Genomic DNA, 26,577 nt, shown 5'->3' on the forward strand with positions numbered 1-26,577 from the left:
GCATGGACTGTGGCTCACTTCTCCCACTAACAACTCCGTGCTACTTCCAACACAACTCAGAAGCCCCCACCCCACAATGACCGCTCCCCACATTAAATGGGGGCACCCTTTGATTGGTCGCACGCAGCCCCCTGGACCCTATGCGGCACCATTAGCACAGGCTTGGCTTCGCCTTCCCCAGGTGGGAACTACCTCAGTCAGTTGCCCAATCCCGCCTGGGGAGGTGCTGCCAAGGTGATCAGGCCAGGTAGGGGGAGGGATTACCTGCCCACAGAATAGGGGGAGGATCTACCTGAGCCAAGGTCTACCCACATCTGAAACATAATAAAGTTGTGGCCAATTTTAATCCCATAGTACGTTGTCTTGAGTCGTTCTTCCACATGGGGGCCGCCCAGGGTTTGGGGGACTCCGCCTGTCCACGCAAAGATCTTTCAGGAGGTGGAAGGGGCTGCGATGGGAACAGTGGCGTAGTGTGGGTTGTCAGCACCCGGGGCAAGGCAAGTAATTTGCGCCCCCTAACCCGTGGATTTGCGCCCCCTAACCCGTGGATTTGCGCCCCGTAACCCTAACTCCCAGATGTTGCGCCCGGTGCAGCCGGCCCCCCCTGCACCCCCCACGCTACGCCACTGGATGGGAAGGATCTGTTGTGTTCTACAATACAAGTGTTTATGTGGGACCCAATTCCAGCCATACCTGGTCCACCCCGCTGTGCCACAGACCTCTGTTTAACAGGGGGCTGTACAGGGCTGCAGGGAGAAAGGTTAGCATGTATGGAGGTGCAGTAATATTCTGTAGGTACCATTGCAGCTGGTTCCTGAAGAACAGTTATGCCTACCATTCCTCTCCCCCCACTCATTCTTCTTCTTCTTCATTTCAAAACTTTCTAGTCTTCTTACAGTTTTTAGCTCATTGCATTCAGTCCCAAGCGTGCCATTCAGAACAGACCAAGATACAGTAATTTTGAAATGAGAAAACAGGCCGGCGGGAGGGGGAAGAGCATAAATTAAAAATGAACAGGCTACTGTGGAAATATATATTCTGAAAAGATGTCTCGAGCATATGGCAGAAGCGGTTGATGTTCTGTGCTGCGTATGATCTTTGCAGGATAAGCATTTGCTTTACAATTATTGATGGAGCTTTGGCCATATGCAAGAATCAACAACCACCACCATGGAAAATCCAGAGCGCTGCACAATAACAGGCTGCAGGAGACATGAACACTAACTGAAGGAAATAACTTTTTTTTTTAGATGAATTTGTTTCTCCCGGATAATCCATTTTCTACACTTCTCACCAGCTGTTCCCACATGGCTCAGGTAACAGGATGGCAGCAGCTGTCATACAGAATCCATATATTATACGCACATTACGTTCTTTAATCTGCCATAGCTGCCTCCTATACTTGTTAATTGTGATCAGCATTAACAACATCACAGCAAGGGAAACGCAAATCTGCAATTTATAGCACACCAGAATGCAAGTCTACATAAACATGTGAATTGGGTTTCCGTCTATCTTGGGCGAGAGTAAAATATCCATAGAATGAATTCTGAGCATTTCCTCCTCGGCTTCACTAGAACAGTGTTTCCAACATGTGGGTCACGACCTCAATTGGGTTGCAAAGCCTGTGCAAGAGGGTCGTGGCTTTGAAAGTTAACTCCAAACAATTATTGCTCTTAATCCTTAGTTGGTATGATAAATGCCTTCAACAACTTTTTGTTTTGCTGGCATATTGTAATGCTGTGTAGACAATTGTAATCAAGAGTCAGAAAGGCTCGAGTCTTATACTTTTGGCAGTGAGCTTATTCAAATTTTGGCTTCATGTTACCAGCTCAGTTATCATTGAGTACCCTGAGCCTGCTGATGAAGCACTATCTGTGCTGCTATTTGGTAGTGCCTATCTTTGCATGCTAGGTTTTTCACTACTGACTTGTATGATTTTATTCTGTGAACTGCCCTGAGACCTCTGGGTATAGGGCGATATATTATTATTTGTTATGTACTGAGAACAATAGGATCCAAATTGCAGCAGTCTGATTAGTCCTAGAACAATAGGATTCAGAATGCAGCAGTCTGATTGGCCCTGGAACAATGCAGCAGCATGATTGGTTGGCAGGAACCACCCAATCCTGCTCCAGATTGAAGTGAATCCACAACCTGATTGGCTTACAGTAGAATTCTGGAATTAGCCAATCATGTGCAGCCCATTGTGTAAATAATGTATATAAGGCAGATACTGGGAGGGGACTTCCATTCATTCCTCCTCACCACTATGAGCTGAATAAAGAGCATGAAATCACTTTGCGACTCTTAGTATATTTCACTGGCGACGAAGGTGGGATCCCGCTGAGCTGACTGCCACACACAGCACCGCAGCACCGCCACCTGCCGCACCGCTGCCTCGCACCGTGTATCCAGGCTTCAGCTCCGAGACACAAGGAACTCAGAATGGCAACCAACAGCAGCTTCTCGCCATTCAACCCAGCATCTGGAGACTGGGAAGCGTACGCCTCCCGTTTCACCTTCCTCCTGGAAGCCAAAGGGGTCACCGACGAAGAAGACGCCAAGAAGAGGGCAATATTCTTCAGCGTCTGCGGAGAGGAGACGTTTGAAATCGCCCGGGCTCTCCTTGCGCCTGAAGACGTCGCTACTGTTCCATACAAAACAATAATGGAACAGCTGAAGGGGCACTTTTCGCCACAGCCCTCAGTGGTGGCTCGTCGAAATGCCTTCTACGCAAAGCGACAAGCCCCTGGGGAAACCATAACTGGGTTTGTGACCTCTCTCCGCCAAGCCGCCCGGTTCTGCAACTTCTCAGAGCTGGAGAACATGCTTCGTGACCGCCTCGTCGGTGGCCTGAAGGATGAGAAGCTGCAACGACGCCTCTACGCTAAGAAGGACCTAACGTTCCAGGTCGCTCTGGAGGAGGCCCTGGCAACGGAAGCTGCCGAGAGGTCGACGCAAGAGGCACGGCCGAGCCTGCCATCCCAACCAAGGGTCCACCACGAAGACCTCACCGACGACTCAGGATCCGACAGGGAGGAGGTGCACCGAGTACAGCAGCGCACTCAAGCAGCGCACAGACCACAGCTGCCTCGACGAGAAGGAGGAAACTGCGCAAGCTGCGGGGAGAGTCACGAGAGGAGGACCTGCCGTTTCCGCAACGCAGAGTGCAGGCAGTGCAGAAAATCGGGACACATCGCCCGGGTGTGTCGGGCTCGGCCCACCCGACACCAGGCATCAGATGACCAACCCAAGAGCCCCAGGTCCCGGGGCCCAACGCACCAAGGCAACTCGACGGAGCTCACGGACTGCCAGGTATACCAGTTGCCCCACCCCAACGTAGAGAAAATTTATGTAGAGGTACAGATAGAGGGGGCCCCATGCCGCATGGAGCTTGACACGGGTTCAACTCTATCCATAATCTCGGCAAAGACCTTAAGGAAACTGTGTCCTACTGGGGGTCCCAAACTCAGGCCGGCCCCATTCACCCTACGGGACTTCCAGAAACGTAAGGTCCCCACAATGGGGGTGGGGACCTTCAGGGTGCAATACCGAGGGCGGACGCGGCAACTGGACTTGCTTGTGGTCAAGGGCCCCTACATTAGCTTACTGGGATTGGCATGGTTTGGACCACTGGGGCTAGCTGTCACCGGGGTGAACCACACTACCTTACAAGTGGACGTGGACGCCATATGCAAGGAATTTCCAGGGGTTTTCGACGGGAAATTGGGACAGTATACGGGCCCCCCCATTGCGCTACAGCTTGACCCCGCAGTACGACCGGTCAGGCTCAAGGCCCGCCGGGTCCCGTTCGCCTTGAAACCCCGTATAGACGAGGAATTGGACCGACTCGTGGAGCAAGGAGTGCTGGAGCCAGTGCCTAATGCCCCCTGGGAAACTCCAATCGTCACACCCGTCAAGCCTAATGGTTCGGTCCGCATCTGCGCAGACTACAAGTGTACCATAAACAAGGCCCTCACGGCCCACGCATACCCAGTGCCAGTGGTCAGCCATGTCCTTGCCACCCTGGCTGGGTCGAAATTTTTTGGCAAGCTGGACTTGGCCCAAGCATATCAACAGCTGCCAGTAGATGAGGCCACAGCAGAGGCACAGACGATTGTGACGCACAGAGGAGCGTTCAGAGTAAAGCGGCTGCAATTCGGGGTCAGCGTGGCACCAGGCATATTCCAGAATCTAATGGACTCTCTCCTTAAAGGGATTCCTGGTGTCACCCCCTTCTTCGATGATGTGTTGATTGCCGGGCCCACACCAGAGGAGTTTGAGGACCGCCTCCGCACCGTTCTGCACCGTTTCCAGACGGCGGGTCTCAAGGTGAAGCGGGAAAAATGTCTACTAGGAGTGCCTCAGGTAGACTTTCTGGGATTTATGGTGGACGCAGAAGGGGTCCACCCGACTGGGGACAAGGTACGGGCCATTTGTGATGCCCCCGCGCCCAAGAGCAAGACTGAACTTCAGGCCTTCTTGGGATTATTGAACTTTTACCATTCCTTCCTTCCCCACAAGGCGGCGGTAGCGGAGCCCCTACACAGACTCCTGGACAAGCGGGCCCCTTGGGTGTGGGGCCAGCGCCAGGAGGCCGCATTCCAGGCAGTCAAGGACTTGCTTGTCTCAAACTCTGTCTTGGCACACTTCGACGAGAGGCTGCCGGTGGTGCTAGCATGCGACGCCTCACCCTATGGCATTGGCGCTGTCCTGGGGCACCAACTCCCGGATGGAAGAGAGGTACCGGTGGCGTACTTTTCCCAGACACTCAACGCAACCGAGCGGAACTACTCGCAAATTGACAAGGAGGGTCTGGCAATTGTGAAGGGAGTAAAAAAATTCCATGATTTCTTGTACGGGCGGCCCTTCACCGTGGTGACTGACCACAAGCCGTTGCTTGGCTTGTTTGCCCCCGAAAAGCAGACCCCCCAAGTGCTGTCTCCTCGCGTCCTCAGGTGGTCAATTTTCCTTGCCAGCTACCAGTATGCACTGATTCACCGACCTGGGAAGGCGATGGGCCATGCGGACGCCCTCAGCAGGCTACCACTACCGGAAACAGGCCCTGACCCAGCACCTGCACAAGAGGTCATGAGCCTGGAGCTGCTTCCCGACCGCCCCATTCAGGCACAAGAAGTTGCACACCATTCCAAGAAAGATAGGGTCATCTCCCGGGTCCTGTACTGGGTGTGGAGGGGATGGCCCAGCAGCAGCCCCGGGCCAGAATTCGCCGGCTACACAACCCGCAAACATGAACTGTCGGCCCACAAGGGGTGCCTGTTATGGGGAAGCAGAGTCGTTGTTCCCCAGCCCCTCCGCAAAAGGATCCTCACAGCCCTACACGAGACACACCCAGGGGTAGTAAGAATGAAGGCCCTTGCCAGGAGTTATGTGTGGTGGCCGGGGATTGATGGAGAGATAGAGGCCTGGGTCAAACACTGCCAGGCCTGCCAAGAATCCCGCCCAGATCCCCCAAGGGCCCCAGTCCAATCCTGGGAGTCCGCCCGAGCACCATGGTCACGCCTGCATGTGGATTTCGCTGGCCCCTTTCAGGGGAAAACATTCTTCATAGTGGTGGACTCCTACACCAAATGGCTGGAAGTCGCACTGGTACCGTCCACTTCCACGTCCGCAGCCATCCGGGTACTACGCAGGCTGTTTGCAACCCACGGGCTCCCTGACACTCTCGTCTCAGACAACGGGACTGCATTTACGTCAGGAGAATTCCAAACCTTCACAGCACAGAACGCCATCCGCCACATCCGTTCGGCGCCGTTCCACCCTGCCACCAATGGCCAAGCAGAACGCATGGTGCGGACCACCAAGGACACCCTTCGCCGCATGACGCAAGGGGACTGGGAGTACCGCCTTGCCACATTCCTTCTAGCACAGCACAGCACCCCCAGCTCAACGACTGGCCGGAGCCCCGCTGAACTACTAATGGGTCGGCGCCTTGCAATCAGATTGGACCGCCTTCACCCCGATAGAGCTCAGGATGAGGTAGTGGTGGGGGAAGGCAGGAACCCCCGGACCTTCGAGGCCCAGGACCCAGTGTACGCAAAGAATTCTGGGGCAGGCCCAGCATGGGTACCCGCCACAGTCACCAGGGTCACTGGCCCAGTGTCGTACGAGGTGCTAACGGATGGGGGGCAATGCTGGCGCCGCCACTGCGACCAGATACGGCGACGATTCCCGGGAGAAACCCAGGAGGAGGACAGGTCAGAGGAGTCCCAAGGGAACAGCGGGGCAGTGAGGCCCATAGAGCAAGAGGGGCCAGCAGGAGAGGCAGAATCAGTAAATACAGAGAGGACCCGTGAGGCCGAAAGGACACCAGAACCAGAACCACGACTGAGCGAGCCGGTTGCACCAGACCAAACAGCCCCATCACAGCCAGCATCCTTGGAACACGAGCCAGAACCTGGAGCCCGGACCAGGGAACACCACAGGCCGCAACGCACACGTAGGCCACCGGCATACCTTGAGGACTATGAATGCGACCTCCCGGGCAGGACTGGAACTTAGAGGGGAGGGGTGTTATGTACTGAGAACAATAGGATCCAAATTGCAGCAGTCTGATTAGTCCTAGAACAATAGGATTCAGAATGCAGCAGTCTGATTGGCCCTGGAACAATGCAGCAGCATGATTGGTTGGCAGGAACCACCCAATCCTGCTCCAGATTGAAGTGAATCCACAACCTGATTGGCTTACAGTAGAATTCTGGAATTAGCCAATCATGTGCAGCCCATTGTGTAAATAATGTATATAAGGCAGATACTGGGAGGGGACTTCCATTCATTCCTCCTCACCACTATGAGCTGAATAAAGAGCATGAAATCACTTTGCGACTCTTAGTATATTTCATTATTATTATTATTATTTACAAAATACTGCAGCAGGCTATATACCTCAATAATGATCTGTGGCTATGTGAGACAACCATCAAACACCACATTGACCTACTTGTTTAGCTATTCCACTGATACTTGCCCAAATGGACTTTATTGTGAATAAAGCTATTAAAAATATTACAGCTAACACAGCTTTTATAAGCGTATGTTTTAAAGTAAATTTTTAATGGCTTATGAAGTAATAACCTGTGATAAGGGACAGCTATTCTTACATTCCCATTAAGAAAACAACAACCCTGAATAGGTCTGCAAGTATTATAAAAATGAATTCCACATTAATAGACGCATTAAGTAATTCCACATTAATAGACGCATTAAGTAAGTAAAGTTTTTTGCTTTCTGATCATTGTCCAAAATTCCTGTGACAATACTAAATAAATTTGGACTTGTGTGTCGCAATACTGAGAAGGTTGAGAACCACAGTGCTAAGAGGATGGCAGGTCATGGTATCCCTGCAGATTCCAAGAAACTGCTCAAAAGTAAGCCATACATAAAAATGTAAATGCGATGTACAGTTAAGAGCTCAAATGCTGAATTTGATTCAAAATAGCTTCCTGAGTTCTACTTAAGTGAATTAAAATAAGTCAACATTCATGTCAATTAATCAAGACACAGTGCAACGGAAGAGTCACTTTTAGCACCCACAAAATATATCCTGCACTTGATGCAACTTGTATGTAAATGGACAAAGTGTTGAACACAGGTGCAAAATTAACCAAACCTACCGCAATATAATAAACTTGAGCTTTTTCCACCAAGTTCCAGTTCTTTTCTATGTCAAGATGCTTTTCCTTTTTATAACAGTTAGCAGCAGCCAGGTTAGCAACAAGAGACCTAAAATGACAAAAAGAAGTCAACATGATCAGATGGAACAACTGATCCACAATCTCTTCATTCCTTTCACTCTTGCAAACTAATAATAATACTTAGAATTTATTTAGCAAGCTGCTTCAGATACTGTTCCTTCTTGCAACCCTTACAACAACCTGTGATGTAGGTCAGTTTTATTCCCATATTGTTGATGGGAGGGGGCACTGGGGCTGAGAGGCTGCTCTGACTAAGGCCACCTGCTCAGTTTATGTGCAGGAGAAGGAAGAGGTTCAAACTGGGGACTTGTGGATTTGTACCTCAGTCTCCTAGCCACTTACGCCAGCTTTTCAAAAACGTCCTATAGATATGGGAGGGGAAGTTTCAAGAGAACTTTCCAGTAATGCTAATTGGGAAGAAGCAGGGAAGCAAGGTGCTGCTTTTGATGCTGATGCTGTTGGCTGATTAAAAAGGTAAAGGGACCCCTGACCATAAGGTCCAGTCATGACTGACTCTGAGGTTGCGGCACTCATCCCGCTTTATTGGCCAAGGGAGCCGGCGTACAGCTTCTGGGTCATGTGGCCAGCATGACTAAGCCACTTCTGGCGAACCAGAGTAGCGCACGGAAACGCCGTTTACCTTTCCGCTGGAGTGGTACCTATTTATCTACTTGCACTTTGACGTGCTTTCGAACTGCTAGGTTGGAAGGAGCAGGGACTGAGTAACGGGAGCTCACCCTGTCAAGGGAATTCGAAACCCGACCTTCTGATCGGCAAGTCCTAGGCTCTGTGGTTTAACCCACAGCGCCACCCACATCAATCACGTTGGTTGATTACACAGAGGCAAATTTGTAAAGATGGGGAAGAGTAGCAAGAAGAAGAGATTGTAAACAGCACAAACGGAAAGGAGAAGGGACTTGAAGTCACAAGCACCTCAATTTAGCTTACAAATGCAGCTGCAGACATCTGCCATATTCCATGTCAAAATAGGAATTTTGACCTGGAATATGGCAGAGGTTTTTGTATCCCAAGGAGATATATGACCTGTTGTCACTTGTGATGCAGGCAGCACAGGTTCCAGTTGGCTCTTCGCTCTGCTCATAATAATGGGCATCCACATGAGCTTCTTCCGCTTTCTTCTTCAAAATTGCACCAAACTTATCCGTTCCGATGCACCCAAAAAACGTTGCAGCTTTATAAGGGCTCTGGATCATCCACTGCAGTCAGAGACAAAGAAGGAAAAACCAATTCACTTCAATTGCTTGGAATCAAATTGTTGTTGTTATATATACAGCACTTTACATTAAACTGAGAAGGCCAATAATACCTTTGAATTCCTTCAAATCCAGATGGACTTTAAATCTTTTAAGTTCAACCTCCCTCAGCCTGGGACCCTCCTGATATTGTTGGACTCCAGCTCCTATCAGTCCAGTTGTAGTCCAATTTAAGGCTAACTTAAAACTGCAATTCTAACCACACTTACCTGGGAGGAAGCCCAGCTGAATGTAACAAAACTTATTTCTGAGTATGCATGGTGAAGATTGTAGCTTAAATCTATCAAAGTTTTGAGGGTTCATTTTATTTTATTTTATTTTATTACAATAAAGTGGTATGAAATAGAGTAAAATAGACATACTGATGTAGCTTAGGAAAATACAAATAAAATATTACCGATTATATGCAAAATCAATAGATTTTTAGCAAACATACATTTCTGGACTTATACTTTAAAAATGCAAACCAGCAGTTCAGCTACTCTGAAATAACTGCTAAACAAAACAGAAAAACAATCCAAGACCACCCCCAGATACATCATACATACATCACAGAAAAGGCGGTCTACAACAGAAATCTGAGTGCATTGTTTATCACCTGTTTGGCAGATTACCTCTTAATGGTCACTTGATTGGATTACCTGGGGAGCCTGGCCAGTCTTTTGTAATGATAAATACTTAGTTCTTGAGCCAGGTCACAGGCTCACCCTATTCATACACAGACATACCCTTAAGACAGGATTTGTGAATGAAAAGACAATGGGGAAGCTTTTCCATTTTCCTTTGACCTTGCAGAGAAATATTTGAGGTCAATTTGGGATGGACAAAATGGTTTCAGGACTTTTTCTGTGGTGCTTCAGACATGTGGTTTATATATACAGTGATGAACATTTCTCTCTCTCTCTCTCTCTCTCTCTCTCTCTCACATACACACACACATCCCTTAAAATTCTTATAACACTGACAAAATGGACATTCTTGTTCTTTTTTATTGGATAATTCTTCAGCTTTATTATATTTTAAGCCATGAGTAGACAGTATTTCCCTTTTACAATAGCAGTTAAATCCTTCAACCAAAAACCTTCAACATTCCTGTTTGGACAAGTTTGGATGCTTAGAAAGCAGAGGTAATTTTGATCTGTTTTAGTATTTGAACTTTTGTTTTAAAGTATTGCTGTGAATTCCCCCCTTGATTTTATTGTTTTATCTTTTTGTAAAACACTTTGAATGTTTTTTTAAAAAAAGCAAAAAAGGGTATAAATTTTATAAAATAAATAATATATATCTTATAAACCAACCAACCAACTAACCAACCACACAATGGTTTGCTCAGTGCTGTCCTAAGAAAATCCATGCAGGCCTCCTCTATGCTAAAACCAATTCTTACCCACTCCATTTCTGCTCTTGTGTCACCACCAGAGATGGTTAGGCCCCACAAATGCTACAGATTATTTTAACAAGTCAAAAAGATCCACTGGATTCACCTGAAGGAGTGACATTCTGGCCCTAGGTGGGACTAACTTTGTAAAGAAAAAGGAACTGTAGGTATGGTGTGGGCAATGGATCATCCTGAATTTTTAGGCATTCCAGCCACACAACAGGGTGTGGTCCTTGGTCCAGGAAGCCAGTATTGAGACACACCCTTCAGATGAGTCCAGTGAACAGAGGATACTCCTGTGCTGGACTCAGGTGGGACGTTCACAAGTTGATCTGCTGATCAACAGCTGGATGCCTAAGATGGATGGAGCACACTGTGAAGTGCTCCCCATCCAAAAGTCACTTTGGCTGAAGCACCAAGGACCAAATGCTCTGTACCACCTTTCCTAAATGGCCTTGGCCCTGCATACCTGAAGGAGCGTCTTCACTCCCATCATTCAGCCTTGACACTGAGATCAAAATGGCTGCTCATGCTGAAAATTGCTACCTTTCTAAACATGCTTTTGTTTGGAATTCATGTAGCTTCAAATACTTCTCCCCCCCCCCCCCATCCTGGGCTTTCCTGACCATCAAGGTTAGGTTTTTTGTTTTAAGTTCTGTGACTTTGTACCTCTTCTGATGTATTTCACTGTTTACATTTTATGATATACTAAATGATTTTATAACATGCTATTGTGTTTCATTATTTAATTTGTCATGCTTTTATTGATATTGTACACTACTTAGACACTGTTTAACATCAAGCTGTCTAGAAATTTTGTAAATAAAATAAATAAAATCCATGTTCTGAATATTAGTAGTGATTAGGCATTAAGAGATTAGGAATGAATAACAATAGATCTTAGTATATATTTCATAGTACTATAAATACATGCTTTAAAGTTTCAGAGCATCTTACATTGTAGGTTCTAATCAGTTCTGCTGCTTAATACACACACGATCAAGTCTGTTTCTCCATCCCAGCTATAAGCTGTTCATTCAAATTTCATGCATATCAACATCTGAATAGCAACTAAAGACTACAGTTGGAGATCTCTCTTATCTGTTGGGTAAAATTTTAAACGCTAAACATATGCCTATCAGCTTATATCTACAACAGTATCTAAAACAGGTGATAAAGGTTAAGTGAAAGTTTATTGACAATGATGAACTCTGACAGCCTCTATTCAATTACTTTTTCCTTCAAGGTGTCTGTGATCAAAGCAAGAAAGTCCCCCCCCCCCCAGATCACAAGCTGTTTGTTCGGATTGAAACATCTGGTCAATATTCCCTAATGCTGCAATTTTCATGCAGTGTTAGCAATAGGGTAAGTTTCCTCTCCTTTAAGTCCCATAAGTGAGACACATATGGCTGATCATTTGATCCAGAAAAGATTCAGTTCACAGCACCGTGTACAATTCTCTCTGCACTTTATGGTATTTTAAGGCTGCTCTGTCATTGAACTCCATCAAAACTACAGACTGCTACAGGCTTCTGCTATAAAAGCCTGCAAACATGACAGAGCTTAACAGCATTTGACTATGGGAGACAGAAAGCATGTAAGGCAAGGCTGTCTTTAAAATGGCAGATCTTCAACTCCTGCTAAGCATTCCCAAAGCATGGCAAACTAATAAACAATATAAAAAGTCATTCATTATTGTCATTCTAACATTTTCCATTCTGTATGTCTGAACTAATAGAGCATCTTCTTTTGCCTACCTAAGCCATTATACGATTCATAAACATTGGCATTTAACATCATTTACATTTAATTTAGAAAGGTCTTACTAACCAATTACTGTTTTGCATGTTAATGGCACTTCACCCTCCCTCCAAACAGTGAATGCAATAGGGCTAACTCCAAAGGAAATTTACACACTGCAACCTCAGTGTTTAAGGCAATCTTACAGAAAACTTTGCAATCTAGAACAATTTTTACTGAATTGCCTGCCTACATGTAGATATGTCCATCATTTATGGCTTAGAAAACAAAGTAAAATATCAAAACATCCTAGGGGCACTTCTTATCTGCCACAGGAAGCAAGGTAAGAGTGCTTCAGCTCTCAGTGATTTTTGCATCTATATAGTTATCATTTATTAGTAGAAGTCAGTGGGGGATGTTTAAGTATCAGTGGAGATCTTCCATATAGAAATAGGTGTTTGATCCTTGTGATCTGATAGCAGCAGAAGGTAAGTCCTCAAAGCTTCTTGCAAAAGTTAATTGAAACTTTACAAACTGAAATTTTGCCTGTTACGTTTCAATATTTACTTTGTGTTTTACTGTTGTTTGCTGCCTTGAATGCCAACTGGTAGAAAGGTGGGATAAAAAATTAATGTACAAAAAGTGACATCAGAGATGTTGACGATTTCTGTCACAATATCAATCTACTGTAGTTTTCACTCCAAAACACGCATTTTTTTGCTCCCAGAAAGTAAGGGAAAATGCCTGTGCGTGTTACGAAGCGAATGCACGGATTGGAGCCATGGCTGCCATCAGTCAAGCAAAGCGGGAGCCGCTTACACGCTCTACGAGGCTCTCACTTTGCTTGCTTTAAAGCGACCTGGAGCCGGGGAGGAGGGAGGGAAGGAGAGCCATGGCAGCAAAGTGGGCAGCAGCTGCTTACACGGGAGGAGGGATAGACGCTAGCAAAGGTCCATGCGCTTTCTAAACAGAGCAATGAGGCTGCAGAGGGACGGTAGGAAAGATAAAATTTAAGCAACCAGCAGGAAAATAAAACCAACCTTGAGCTCTGAGCCATGCAGTGAAAACCAGGAAGTAAAAAAAAAAGGCTGGGGATGAGGGAGAGGGGGAAACTTCGCAAATCCCCGCGTCTCAGCTGATCCGCTGGGACGGTGCAGCTTGTTTTCAGGCAGGATAGATTCGAGCATTGTCTGGGTCCTAGTGCCCCTACCACTTTTTTGTGCTCCATTCTATTGCTGCTGGTGGCTGCTTATCACTCAGGCTGCAAGGAGGAGCGCTTTTACACAGCTAATGGCGAATCCCCTGCAATCCAAGTCTTCCTCACTTGCTCAAATCTATTCTGCCTCAAATCAAGGAGCGGAAGGAAACGGCTGCAAACTGTTAAATGGAAAAAACCCAGGCACAGGGCAAATACCTTAAGTACACCTTTAAAGCAACAGTGCTCTTTTCCTCCCTCCTCCCTGCTCAGCTCGCCGAAAAGCTCCTTCTCCACGCGTGCTCCTTGTCCCTTGAGTGCTTTTCCTTCCCTCCCCACTTAAAACGTGGTTACAAAGCACGGATCCACATGGATCCTCAGGATTTTTGCATTGGGCTACCCCATGCATACATCCACTGTTTCGTTTAGAATATTTTTTTCTTGTTTTCCTCCTCTAAAAACTACGTGCGTGTTATGGTCAGATGCGTGTTATAGAGCGAAAAATACGCTAACTGAAAAGCTACAGCTTCACCCATAGTGGAATAATAATAATAATAATAATTTTTTATTTATACCCCGCCCTCCCCAGCCAAGGCCGGGCTCAGAGCGGCTTACAAGCAATAATAAAAACAAGATGAATGATTACAACTTAAAAACAAAAATAAAATACAACATTAAAATAATGGAACATTAAAATATTAAAATGTAGCCTCATTGCAGGAGAAGGCATTTCAAATCAAATTGGCTCCAAGCCAAAGGCCAGGCGGAACAACTCTGTCTTACAGGCCCTGCGGAAAGAAATCAGATCCTGCAGGGCCCTGGTCTCATGAGACAGAGCGTTCCACCACGTTGGGGCCAGTGCTGAAAAGGCCCTGGCTCTGGTTGAAGCCAATCTAACTTCCTTAGGGCCTGGGACCACTAGGGTGTTGTTATTTATGGACCTTGAGGCTCTCCGTGGGGCATACCAGGCGAGGCGGTCCCGTAGGTACGAGGGTCCTAGGCCGTGAAGGGCTTTAAAGGTCAAAAGCAGCACCTTAAATCTGACCCTGTACTCCACCGGGAGCCAGTGCAGCTTGTAAAGCACTGGATGAATATGCTCCCATGGCAGAGACCCCGTGAGGAGCCTCGCTGCAGCATTCTGTACCCGCTGGAGTTTCTGGGACAGCTTCAAGGGCAGCCCCGCATAGAGCGAATTACAGTAGTCAAGCCTGGAGATGACTGTCGCATGGATCACTGTGGCCAGGTCGGGGCGGGAAAGGTAAGGGACCAACTGCTTGATGCGGCGAAGGTGGGAAAATGTCGCATATATAAATAAGGCATACACACACACACACACACACACACACACACACATATTTGTGACCTGATAGGCTCCAATACATAGCCAACTCCAGGGGGCATGGGTGCTTGGGCACCCACAGTAATATAAATGTGGGGGCTGGGCACCCACAAAGTCAATCAGCAAAGCCAGAGAGGGGCAGCCAGCCAGCCTCTGTGGTGCTGCCTCCAAGAGAGAAGCTGTTCAGCTCCACCCATTGCAGCCAGCCAGCGAGACACCCTTTTCCGGGAGTGAGAGCCTCGGGTGTGCATAGACTCTGCCTCCACGTCCAAGGCCTCCCCCCCCCCCGGAAACGGTGCCTCACTGGCTGCAGAGAGTTGGAGGAAGAGAAGCTGCTGCTACCTCCAGGCAGACATATGACTTCACACGAACACAGCTGCATGTAGCGCGTGTGATGCTGCACATCTGCGTGGAGGCAATGGGCACCCACAGTCCTGAGGCCAAGATGGCACCCCTGCTCCACTGCAGATGAACGGATGCCTCCTAGTCCAATTTGGACCATTCATGCAATGTGCCAGAGCGAAGGAAGCCTCCACACATGTACGCTGTGAGTAACAAGTTTCCAGAGTTGTTAGACCCTCCCCTTCCCCAGTTCCAACAACTTCAAATACAGGAATATGTACGGTACAAAACAGCTTTCAAAAAGTGAAGTCTCTTCAGGAAACAAAGATTAAAAAAGAAGGGGGTGGGAATCCTAGGTCCCTCCAGATCTAGTCATCTATATAGCATAAGGACCAGATTTCCCCATAATAGTGAGTCATTTATACAATGCAAATAACAAGGAAATTAAAAACCCTCTACCAGAACAATAAGACTCATCTCTTTCTGTACTCTAACACAGGTGTAACTCAGCACATTCATCCTGAACGGACAACAGACAAACAATATGGATCATATTCAAGATACTCACTATCTAATAATGATTTCCTTGCTTTTTAACTTACAAACAGCTACAGAGGAACGGGAGGGCATCTGTATCAACACATTGAATGTACAAGTACAGGAGGCTGCATCAAAAAGCTTGTCCTGTAAGTGTCCTAATAGTTGTTTCAATTTCACATAGGCTGTAAAAAGGCCTCAGAGCTCAGCTTCTAGTATGCTAAAGCTACATGGAACAATGGGTTGCCCACTATGATGTGATGCAAGATGGATTGCTTTAACACATCGGCATCATCAAAGCCACTGTGACATCAGCAGATACATTTGCCAAAATTCTGTGGACATTGATCACAACTGTTGTGCTGATCCTAGCTAGTATTTTTACAGTTTCATCCAGAGAAGAATACCATCAATAAAAGATGCAATTAATGCAAATCTGCATTCAAAGTCATTATTAGAAAAATGCAATAACATACCGAACTTTAAAGTTAAGCAGCTCATCAAGAAACGCTGTCACTGTTTAGAAATTTCATTGTTTCTCCAGTAGTTAAAAGAGAAACAATACACTATGTAATTTCTTTGCTAACTACTCTACTAATATGTTAATGATATCATTACATGATTTCACAAGTACAACATGTAATTTCATTTATTTATTCTCCATAGAGGCAGTGGGAAGGTGCAGATTAAGAGGCTGTCAAAATGGTAAAGTGACAGCTCATGCAAATTTATTTTTGCAATATAGCATGTAAGGAATGCAAATGCTAGTTAAAACAAAGTAGCTTCAGGCACTCAAGGTGTGCTTCAGGCATTGCATAAATGGATGAAAAATGCTAACAAATTAGAATGTCAAAAGCAAAGTGGGGAGGGGGAGGAAATTGAGGGTTCTATTTAAATGGCATTAAAACGATAACCTGACGGTAAATCAAGGCAAATATAAACACACGCGGGGTACTTTACCATCCCCAAACACTGTCGGAATTACCTGAGCTGGCACAGAACCAGGACAAGGAACAACTATAGTGAATTTGGATTTGATTGAAAAATTAACTGCAATGAATAAAGGTGAGGATTGCTAGTCAAGTTATTGTGTGTAAGCAATCTCAATTCTCTGTGTTAGCAACTTTCATCTTTGCCCCCTCGTTTTTGTTCTGGGCCACTTTCATAATGTGCTTGTTCCCTATCAGCTGAAAGCTTTGCAAAATAATCACTTTAGGACATGACGCATATCAAGATACAGATGCACATTTGAAATATGCTAAATGGAGGGGGGGAGCTGCTGGGTGGGACAATTAGGAGTGTAGAAAGGGAAAGATTAAGAACCTGTTTCCCCTGTCACTTCTCAGTTCTTATCTGCCTCTCGAAGCAGCTTTTCATGCTTAAAAAAGCGGTGCTTCTATGTAGCTGCATGCAATATAGTTTCTCCCTTAGTATTCAGGCAGCAACAATAAATTGCCCCCCTCCCGAACTTGAAAACTTGACATATTTTTGTGACTTTGGGGTTGATTCTAATGAAGGTCTTATTCATTTGTAAATGCGGCCTTTTTTTTCTTACAGACCACCACAACTACCTTTGCTTTTTATGTGCCTTGGAGAATACAAAATCTAGCTGTTCAGGTTGGAGTCTACAACCATAAGGAGATAATCTACCCCTTGAAGATGTACAGCAGTCTGAGGATTCCATCCCATCCAAACCTTAGGGAATACTATACTATTTAGCTTCCACTGGCTCTTTTACCTAGTACATAATCCATAATCAAACCCTGGCTTTGCTAGAATAAAGACTGCCCAGGAACCACTGTGTTTTATTTAAGGTTCAGGACAGATCTGGGTTACAAACCAAATTTCCATTTCCCTCAAATAATGGGGGGAACAGCCATCCCAGGTGTGCAACCAGGTATCTCTAGCACCTGGGAGGGACTTAGCTAGCACACTCCATCTTGGAACGGAGTCTACAAATTGCAACTTCTAGCACACTTTCATGTTTGCAACCGTCTCCCTCATCCCATCCCACCCGTACTTTGTTAATATGCTTGATGGATGAAGAATTCCAGAGTTTGTCATATTTTTGTGACTTTTTGGCTGGTCCTAATGAAGTTCTCACTCAAGGGGGGGCTTTTCCTTCTTTGGAATGCAGTGGTGTCACCTGTATGCATTTTGAGAGCAATCTTTCCCAACATGGAACTTTCCAGGTGATGTTGGACTTTCTTTTGTCTGGTGGAGATGCTGAAAAGCTTAGCACTATTGGAAGAAGCAAGAAATCAGCCAGGAAGGTGGTTAGACCATGAGATGGAGAGGGAGTAAAAAAGGAGGAGAGAAAGACAGCAAAATAAGAGCTAAACAAATGCTTTCATAGTGGTTGTCACTGCAAAAGATGTTGGACAGATCCTCATTGCCAAGCCACTTTTCAGGCAGAGCATCTAAAAAGCTACGTTAAATGGAGGTGACAAGAGATGAAGTTGTAGGGCTCATTGGCAAATTAAAAATTAACAAGCCACCAGGTGTGGCTGGCATATTAAATATTTCAAATGTGATGGCTGATCTTCTAACGTCAAATGCAAAGTCACTATAATTGGCTTTTATTAAAGGACTGGAGTGAAGCCAACATAACACCAATGTTCAAAAATGCTCTGTGGTTTTGTTTAATAACCCAAGTTGATTACTTTGGGACTCTTCTGATGTAACCTTTTCCTCCAAAAGAGTGCTTTTAAAAGTATCCCTTTATGGAGGGAATGCACATGGAAGACATTATAACGTAATCAAAAATCATGTGGATTTCCCCAGAAAATATCTGAGCAGGATAGCAGATTCTTCCTGCATCTTGCTTTCATAGGTTTGGGGATGGGAGTCCACATGAAGTTAAAAGTTCCATGTTTTCCACATGCACTGCATAGCTTGATGGGAATTATTCCATGTGGAGAAAAAAGAGTGTGTTAAGATCGGATCCATTTTACTTTGAGACAAGCATGTTGTCAAGACACCTAAATTTGATTGTCACTTCTTACTATTTCCTTACTGCAAATCTCAGGGGTCGGAGCATATCAAGTGACCCACTTCAGCATTCCAAGACACTGACATCGGTACATCAATAAAATTTCATCCCTTAGCAGCAATCATTCTGTGTAATGACTGATCTACTGAGCCAGCACCATGGCAAGAGACCTACGGTTTTTCTTGTATCCAAGACAAAGAAAATATTTAGCCTTCCAAAACATATTTGTTAAAATTCCTGTTCTAAAGCAGGGTTCTATTTTTTTTCAGAAAACTGTGACACATGTAGAAAAACAATCTGGTTCTAGTCACTGTTGCAATTAAATACGACTTGCAATATGATAACTTCAGTTTTTAAATGTTTCCCTTCACTGAAAGCCAAAAGTAGCAATCCTTAATCCAAGAAAGGTATCTAGTTTCCTTTTTAATCTATTATCCGTTGTAATAATGTCTGGGGCTTTAATGAATGATAGCAGTACTAAAACCTTTGTAGAAACATAAATACTTTGGTAGAAATACCTTCATCTATTTCTAAAATAGCTACATTAAAAAAGACACCCCCCTTTTTTACACTGCATATTTAAGGCAGGTATCCATATGGAAGCTATTAATCCCTAAAATGTTTAAAGCCATTTTAAGTCGCAAAGATTATGTGACCTTTAAAAGTTATTCAGGTTTCAGAACAGTAAAGCTTTGAAGATGGCAATTTTTCAGTTTAATTGGGGAAGCAAATAGAACAAAATCTTAAAGTAAGTTATACATTAAGAATTAATGGTATACAAGAGGAGGTATGTATTACAAACCAGAAGTAAACCACAGTTCAGGAAAAATTCTCCAGCAGTTGCATCCCAACATACCTGAAACAAAAAAACTAACATTTCCGCTAATGAGACAGCTTGGTATTTTATTCTGTCAACTGATGGCTTAAGGTATCGTAGTGTTGACGACTCAGCCAAGTGACTGTTTGGATATAGTCAACTGACTGCCAACTATTTGAACAGAATCAAGTATTTCAAAAATGCCACAGGGCCTCCTCAGAAAGAGGGTGGGGAATCCCCAACATAGAACTATACTACGTCGCCAACCAAGTGCACCACATAATCCCATATATTCTAGAAGATGAAACAAAACAGTGGGTACACCTGCATAGAGACATAATTGAAAATACCCCCACCACAGCATACAGATTCCTCGCAAACAAACTAAGGAAAATCCCCACAACACTAAACAGGTTCACACAGACCATGCTTAAAGCATGGAAGGAAGAAGCAGGCAAACTGCCCCCAAACCCATCCTCACTAATCCCCCGGGCACACCACCCACTATTCCATCTGGGGCGTTTGCCCATTCGTTTGAAAATGTCTGTACAGGGGAGAGAGAAAGGGTTAATATGTAGACCAATAGGAAAGCCGGAGGCGGAGCCCACCTGTTTATAAAAGGGCTTAGTCCGAGGTTTGGGGGTAGGTAGTTGGTTGGTTGTAGTGGGTTGGTTGGTTGGGAAAGGCAGTTGGAAAAGCAGTTGGCAGAAAGTTGGAATTAGAGAGACAGGGCAGTGGGTTCTTGTGTGAGGGGTGGTAGAATAATAATAATAATAATAATTTATTATTTGTACCCCGCCCATCTGGCTGGGTTTAGAGTAGAAGAGTTAGAGACAGGATAAAAATAAGACTAAGAAGGTAAAGAGTAACAATGTTTTGAATGCAGTTAAAGATTATTTGTGTCTGCAATAAACTACACTCTTCTTTGTTAACTTAAGAACCTGACTGAGACGAAGTGATTTACCAGGGAGGACCTGGTTGGTGGTAGCGGATTAGTGGCGTACGGGTCAATAGTCCGTGAGATGACCGGGGGCTCCATACGAACGCCACACCATCATGCAGCACAAAACTTCCAGATGAAAACTTGGGAGTGACAGGAGGGGGCGGCTGTAGCATCATCCTGCGAGGCCTTACAGCAGCAACAGGAGATGGCAGCAATAGCAGCGGCAGCCTGCGAGGCCTGGTGGGGACACAAGCAGTGGGGCTTGCAAGTCCTCCTGACGGTAGTGGGGGGCAGTGGCAGAAGCTGTGGCAGCCTGCCTCAGCAAGGCTTGTAGGCCACCTCTGCTTCTACCACCGTCTGCTGCATGGCCTTGCAGGCTGCCACTACTGAAACTGCCATGACAAGGCCTTGCAGGCCAGCGCTGCTTCTGCCACCCCTGCCCACTGCTGTGGCGAGGCTCCACAGGCTTATTGTGCCCCTGCTGCCAGGCTGCCGCTGCTTCTGCTCTCTAATTGTTGGTTCTGTCACTGCCAGGCTGCTGCTGCTTCTGCGCCTAGCAGTCTGGCAGTTCCAGATTATTTGTATTCACTATGACTCATCATCATACTTTGGATTGTCCTGAATACCACCATCTGGTAGCCAAGCCCCAAACCAAAAGTCTCATTAGGATGCATTTTGGCTTGCCTGCTGCTGAAAATGACCATGAGGTGATTGGTAGTATCATCAGTCATCATTTTAGACCCTTATGTAGTAGCAGGACATTGTCCTGTTTGTCTCTGCGTAGTTCTTATTTCATACATTGTAATATATTGATATATCATAATGTTTAGCATTTTGGCTTGCCTGCTGATGAAACTGAGGGTGTGATGATTGATAATATTGTCATTTATCTGTTTTAGTCCCCTAAGTATTAGCAGTTGCTAGGACATTGTCCTGTTCGCCTCTGTACAGTTCCATCCTTATTTCAGACACTGTAGTAGATTGCAATGCTTAGCTGGTAATAACACATTTTGGACGATATATTGATGTATCACCCAGCGCTACTGCCTGGTGCAGAGGTAGACAACCTGGTGGCCTCCTGAATTGTTGAGCTATAACTCCCTTCATCCCTGAGCACTGACCACACTGGCTGGGGCTGATGGGAGTCATAGTCCAGGACCAGGAAGATCCAGAATCAAATCTTCATTCCGAGTGAAGGTTACTGGCAGAAAGGTGGCGCTTCAGTGAAACACAGCATATTTTAAACAGCAAATGTCTTAACAAGTGGATAATTACAGTTGCAATTCCATTCCATTCCATTCCATTCCATATATTACCCATCAGTTTTTAAAGTATAGGTGCATTGTCCTCACAGGGACTAGGATCCAGGAGTTACCGTCTGATCTCTAACAAGGATCAACCTTCTGAGTGCACCTGGGTAATCCTGCATTTCTACTTTATGCCTTCTATTTTTACGCCTTTAAGCTCTGTATCATGTTTAGTTCTCGGATTCTGAATATTTACAAATTTACTCAGTGCTTTTTTTCTTAAAAAATGTTTAGGGGTACTCTCATTTTCCTACTCATGTTGAGATACTGCCCTTCAATGAGGCCAAACTTAGATTCACAAAATGTTTAGGGGTATGTGTACCCCTGGGTCCCGTGCAGAAAAAAGCACTGAATTTACTAATCAAATGAGGGTAACATTTATAACCTTATGGCAAAACACTGTGCAGCTCACTAAAAACCAGCCATTCCTAGGAAGTGCTAGAAACCCAATCTGCAAGTAAGTGATCTTGCTTATTATTTCTGTACAAAAAAAAAGCAGTACAGTACGATTGCATCTTTCACAGGGGTTCGGCTCCAAAGGTTCCATGTATACGAAAAAATGTGCCTATTCAAACCACCTCCTTGGAACCATCCCTGTATGCGCATTCCTAGACTTTGGAGCCCCAATGCCTGGCAAAGCAAGGAAGAGAGCTTAAAATCTCTTTTCACACTGGGAAAATCCAGTGTAAAAATCGCTTTTAAGTTTTCTGCCTTAATTGCTTTTAACTTGCAGAATTTCAATCAGTCAGTACCAGGTATGGTTGAAATCATGCAAATTAAAGGCACATAAGATGCAATCGTACTGTAATCAATTATTTTAACAAAATCTTTTTCAAGGTTATAGTTCCAAAAGCCACAAAAGAGTGTTGGTTCCATGATCAAAATTATTAGTTTATTAAGCTTTTATTTAGTTGAAAAACAATGTTCCAATTGGAGTAACCAATTACTTTGCACAATTGCTTGGAAGGGGGATTAATTATAAAATGATAAACTTGAATTAAAGCAATCAAATGAATTTGCAAGGCAGTGAGTGGAAGTACAATTAGAAACTTCTTCCACAGAATTTAGTTTACAAGATGTTATCACAACTTTCTTAACCATTTTCCTACTCTTAATGCGGCAGCTTCAGAAATCCTGAACAGAAATCTTTGTAACTGGAGTATATTTGGATTAATAAATACTGGTTTGAAATGACAATTGTTTTATATAAAACTGTGAGTATTAAGAAGCCTGATGAAAGCTTCCCTATGTCTACTGGCTAATAAAATTTAAATCACTCTTGAGTAACCTTTTAAGATAATTCCTCAATAGGTTGTTAGCACTAACTCATAAAACAAGGTACTGTTTTGAATGAGTAAAAGGAAAATTCCTACATTGGCTCCCAGTACATTTCCGAGCACAATTCAAAGTGTTAGTGCTGACCTTTAAAGCCCTAAACTGCCTCGGCCCAGTATATCTGAAGGAGCGTCTCCACCCCCATCATTCTGCCTGGACACTGAGGTCCAGCTCCGAGGGCCTTCTGGCGGTTCCCTTGCGGCAAGAAGCCAAGTTACAGGGAACCAGAGAGGGCCTTCTTGGTAGTGGCACCCGTCCTGTGGAACGCCCTCCCACCAGATGTCAAAGAGAAAAACAACTACCAGACTTTTAGAAGGCATCTGAAGGCAGCCCTGTTTAGGGAAACTTTTAATGTTTAACAGATTATTGTATTTTAATCTTTTGTTGGAAGCTGCCCAGAGTGGCTGGGGAAACCCAGCCAGATGGGCGGGGTATAAATAATAAATTATTATATTATTATTCATTTTCCAATGGTAGTTTCACAGAATGTAACCTCCAAGTCGGACTGAGACATGGTGGCAAAAATTAATTTATGCTTTGTTTTAACCTTACAGACCTCAGCATTATACAGAACTCTGAAGGGAAGAAATGTATGTCTCAAAACATATTAAGCAGCAAAGGAACTGCATCTCATCAAAATTAAATAGTGGTTCTCAGACAATAGTTAACAACGCAATCCTGTACATGTCTACTCAGAAGTAAATCTCATTTCGTTACATGGCATTACCCCAGGGTACATGAACATAGGATAGAAGCATAAGGTATGTTTAGTAGCGCTGGGCAATATAGTGATATATTGTCCAAAATCGGTTTGAAGTCCATATCATGATATCGGTTTCTTAATTTTTGACCTGGCAATATATCGCGAATCATGATGTTAGTGTGTGTGATATGCAAAAATCATGATGTGGGAAAAACCTTGAATTTACAAAAGCAACCACTTGTGCTACAATTGTGAAAATGGACACAGTACACATGACAGCAAAGCATGTTTCATGTTGACTTATTAGAAATACAAGGCAGCATTACTGACATATTTCAAAAAGTAATTTAATATATAACACTGACTCACAACACCACTGTATTTTACTATTTATATTTTTTCCAGGCATTCATAGGAAATGAGAGTTGTAAAATGCTTTGATTACTTTACTTCCCAGAGGCACAACCAATGAGGCCGGAGCAGCAATGGGACATGGTGAGGACTTGCCCTGATTGAAGTGCATAAATCATTCTATGATTCCAAGGAAAAATAATTACACTGTTGCCTAGCTATGCCAACCTAATACACAAAGGAATTTTTTGCCAATACTTATTCATCAATGACAATTTATAAAATAAAATTCCATCATGTGTATTCTTTGTCGCTCTCAGCTGCAGCTAAACGACATGGCATTGTTCCATGTCCATTTCAAATTGAGAAAATACAGAGATTAAGAGTGCTACAAAAGCTTGCCACAAAATGCCTGCAAGAAAAAAATCTTATGGAGGGGTAAGGCCAATAAAATAAAATAAAATTCTAACCTTAGCCTCTCCTCTCTCACACACAAACATATGTGTTCACTGAGAAGAGTCAGCACACATTGTCAATTTAAGATGGACTAATTAATAATCCTTATGACAACTGTGTATGCATCCTATTAATATGCTACCTTGTTTATAAACAGGCACAACACCAAGATAACACATCTATCATCTATAAAGATCATCTATGCCAGAAGTCCCCACTTAGAGAGATATCACACGCTAAGTGGAAACCTAGTATAGATGATTACTTCAACTTGAATTCAGGGGCAGGGATCTATTATAATACAAGACTTACGGTAAACTTAGAATCCTCAATGCTTTCGAGGAATTCTATCCAGAGTTTTATAACTGGAGCTATTGTTTTTATTATGTTATGCTTACGTTTCCAATAAGTATCTTTGCTTCCAGCAAACATTGGCTTTATAAAAGCCACTGATGTTGCAGAAAGGAAAAGAAAAACAAAATGGATTGTATCCAGCGCTTCAGTTGCATGTGGGGAGCAGACTTCAGCTTGCACAATGGGCCTTTCCATTCCTCTCCTCGCCCCTGTAGTCTGGGTGCACTCAAAATGTGTTATAGGATGGGGGGGACCTCTTTGGAGCAGAGTATAGGGTTCTGCTGAGCACTCAAGGCAGGGGAGAGAAAAGGAAAGTACCACTGGACACAACCCTAAGGCTGCAATCGTGCATACAGCTTAAATACTAGCAATGTCAATGGGACATGTTACTCTATGCATCTTTTCTTGGAAGAAGGTAAAGGTAAAGGGACCCCTGACTATTAGGTCCAGCCGTGACCAACTCTGGCGTTGCGGCGCTCATCTCGCTTTATTAGCCGAGGGAGCTGGCGTACAGCTTCTGGGTCATGTGGCCAGCATGACTAAGCTGCTTCTGGCAAACCACAGCAGTGCATGGAAACACCGTTTACCTTCCCACCAGAGCGGTACCTTTCTATCTACTTGCACGTTGATGTGCTTTCGAACTGCTAGGTTGGCAGGAGCAGGGACCAAACAACGGGAGCTCACCCATTGCGGGGATTCGAACTGCCGACCTTCTGATCGGCAAGTCCTAGGCTCTGTGGTTTAACCCACAGTGCCACCCGCGTCCCTTTCTTGGAAGAAAGGCTCGCTAAATTCAGTGAAGTTTGCTCCTTGGAATTTGCATACACAACCTACTTGGACAAAGAATTGCAGCCGAAAGGAGAAGCAACATTCTGGCATAGAGTACCTGCATTAGATTTTTGAAGCCTCGTGCAGTGTACTACTATGATAACACAACAGGGAAATGGGATGGGATGGAATATACAAAACAGTAAGTGTATAAAATTGACCTTTTACATTTAAGTTTAACTGCAAATAATATGCTGGTAAATGAGGCATGATCGCTTTACATTATGTCGAGAATTGGATGACATTTAATTTTGAACGTAGTAGGTGATAACGTTTCAAAATCAGACATTCATCTGCGCTATTATCTTAACACCACAGAAGTCATTGCTATCAGCATTTTTCTTTCATTTCTGTGATTGTCCTCCAGTGGATTCTCAAGAATTTCAAATAAAAGTGAATTATTGTACTAATTAGTAAATCACTAATAAAAAAACAAGCTTTCAGTATACTGTAATTTATCCTGGATAATATTACTTTATCATCCAAACGTTAACACATCATAAGGATGAATTATACTGGTTCTCAGTGTTTTTACACACAAAGACGTAACTGACAATGAAGCTCACACACCTTTAAAGATCAGTTTTCCTGCAAAAACAAAGCCAGCACAAGTGGTTGCCTTTAGTTAGCTTAGCTGTACTATATTCAGAGACAATTGGAAAACTAGAGTAGCTGCTACTTTTAGATACAGCAGAATTCAAATAATTTCCCCTCCTCCCTCTTTGAAAATACTCTGATTATCTTACTTGCTTCAGTGCAACTAAGTTGCACTTTTGTGTGGCTTTATAAAAAGCTCCCATTAAACGAACAATCTCTTCCAAAAATTGTTCTATGGTATTTTAACATTTTTCTTCCATAAAAAAATAAAAAATCCTAATTAATACGTTAGGGCAGTGGTTTTCAGCCAGTGTGTGATAGAACCCTGCGATGCCTTGAATGATGGTCAGGCTGCCGCGGGCAACACTGGC

General features: G+C 44.4%; 1 protein-coding gene across 3 annotated transcripts in view; it reads right to left on the reverse strand.

Moving 5' to 3' along the window:
- Positions 1–26,577, reverse strand: part of ADK (adenosine kinase) — a 201,487-nt gene that overhangs the window by 105,664 nt on the left and 69,246 nt on the right. For all 3 annotated transcript variants that reach the window (XM_082223636.1, XM_082223637.1, XM_082223635.1), the window contains exons 5-6: positions 8,763–8,935; positions 7,638–7,746 (exon numbers count right to left, since the gene is read on the reverse strand). In XM_082223636.1, the coding sequence (XP_082079762.1) occupies positions 7,638–7,746; positions 8,763–8,935 (282 nt within the window). The remainder of the gene's footprint in view (positions 1–7,637; positions 7,747–8,762; positions 8,936–26,577) is intronic.

Source organism: Podarcis vaucheri (assembly GCF_965113315.1).
Source record: "Podarcis vaucheri genome assembly, chromosome: 5".
In the NCBI taxonomy this organism is placed as follows: Eukaryota; Metazoa; Chordata; class Lepidosauria; order Squamata; family Lacertidae; genus Podarcis; species Podarcis vaucheri.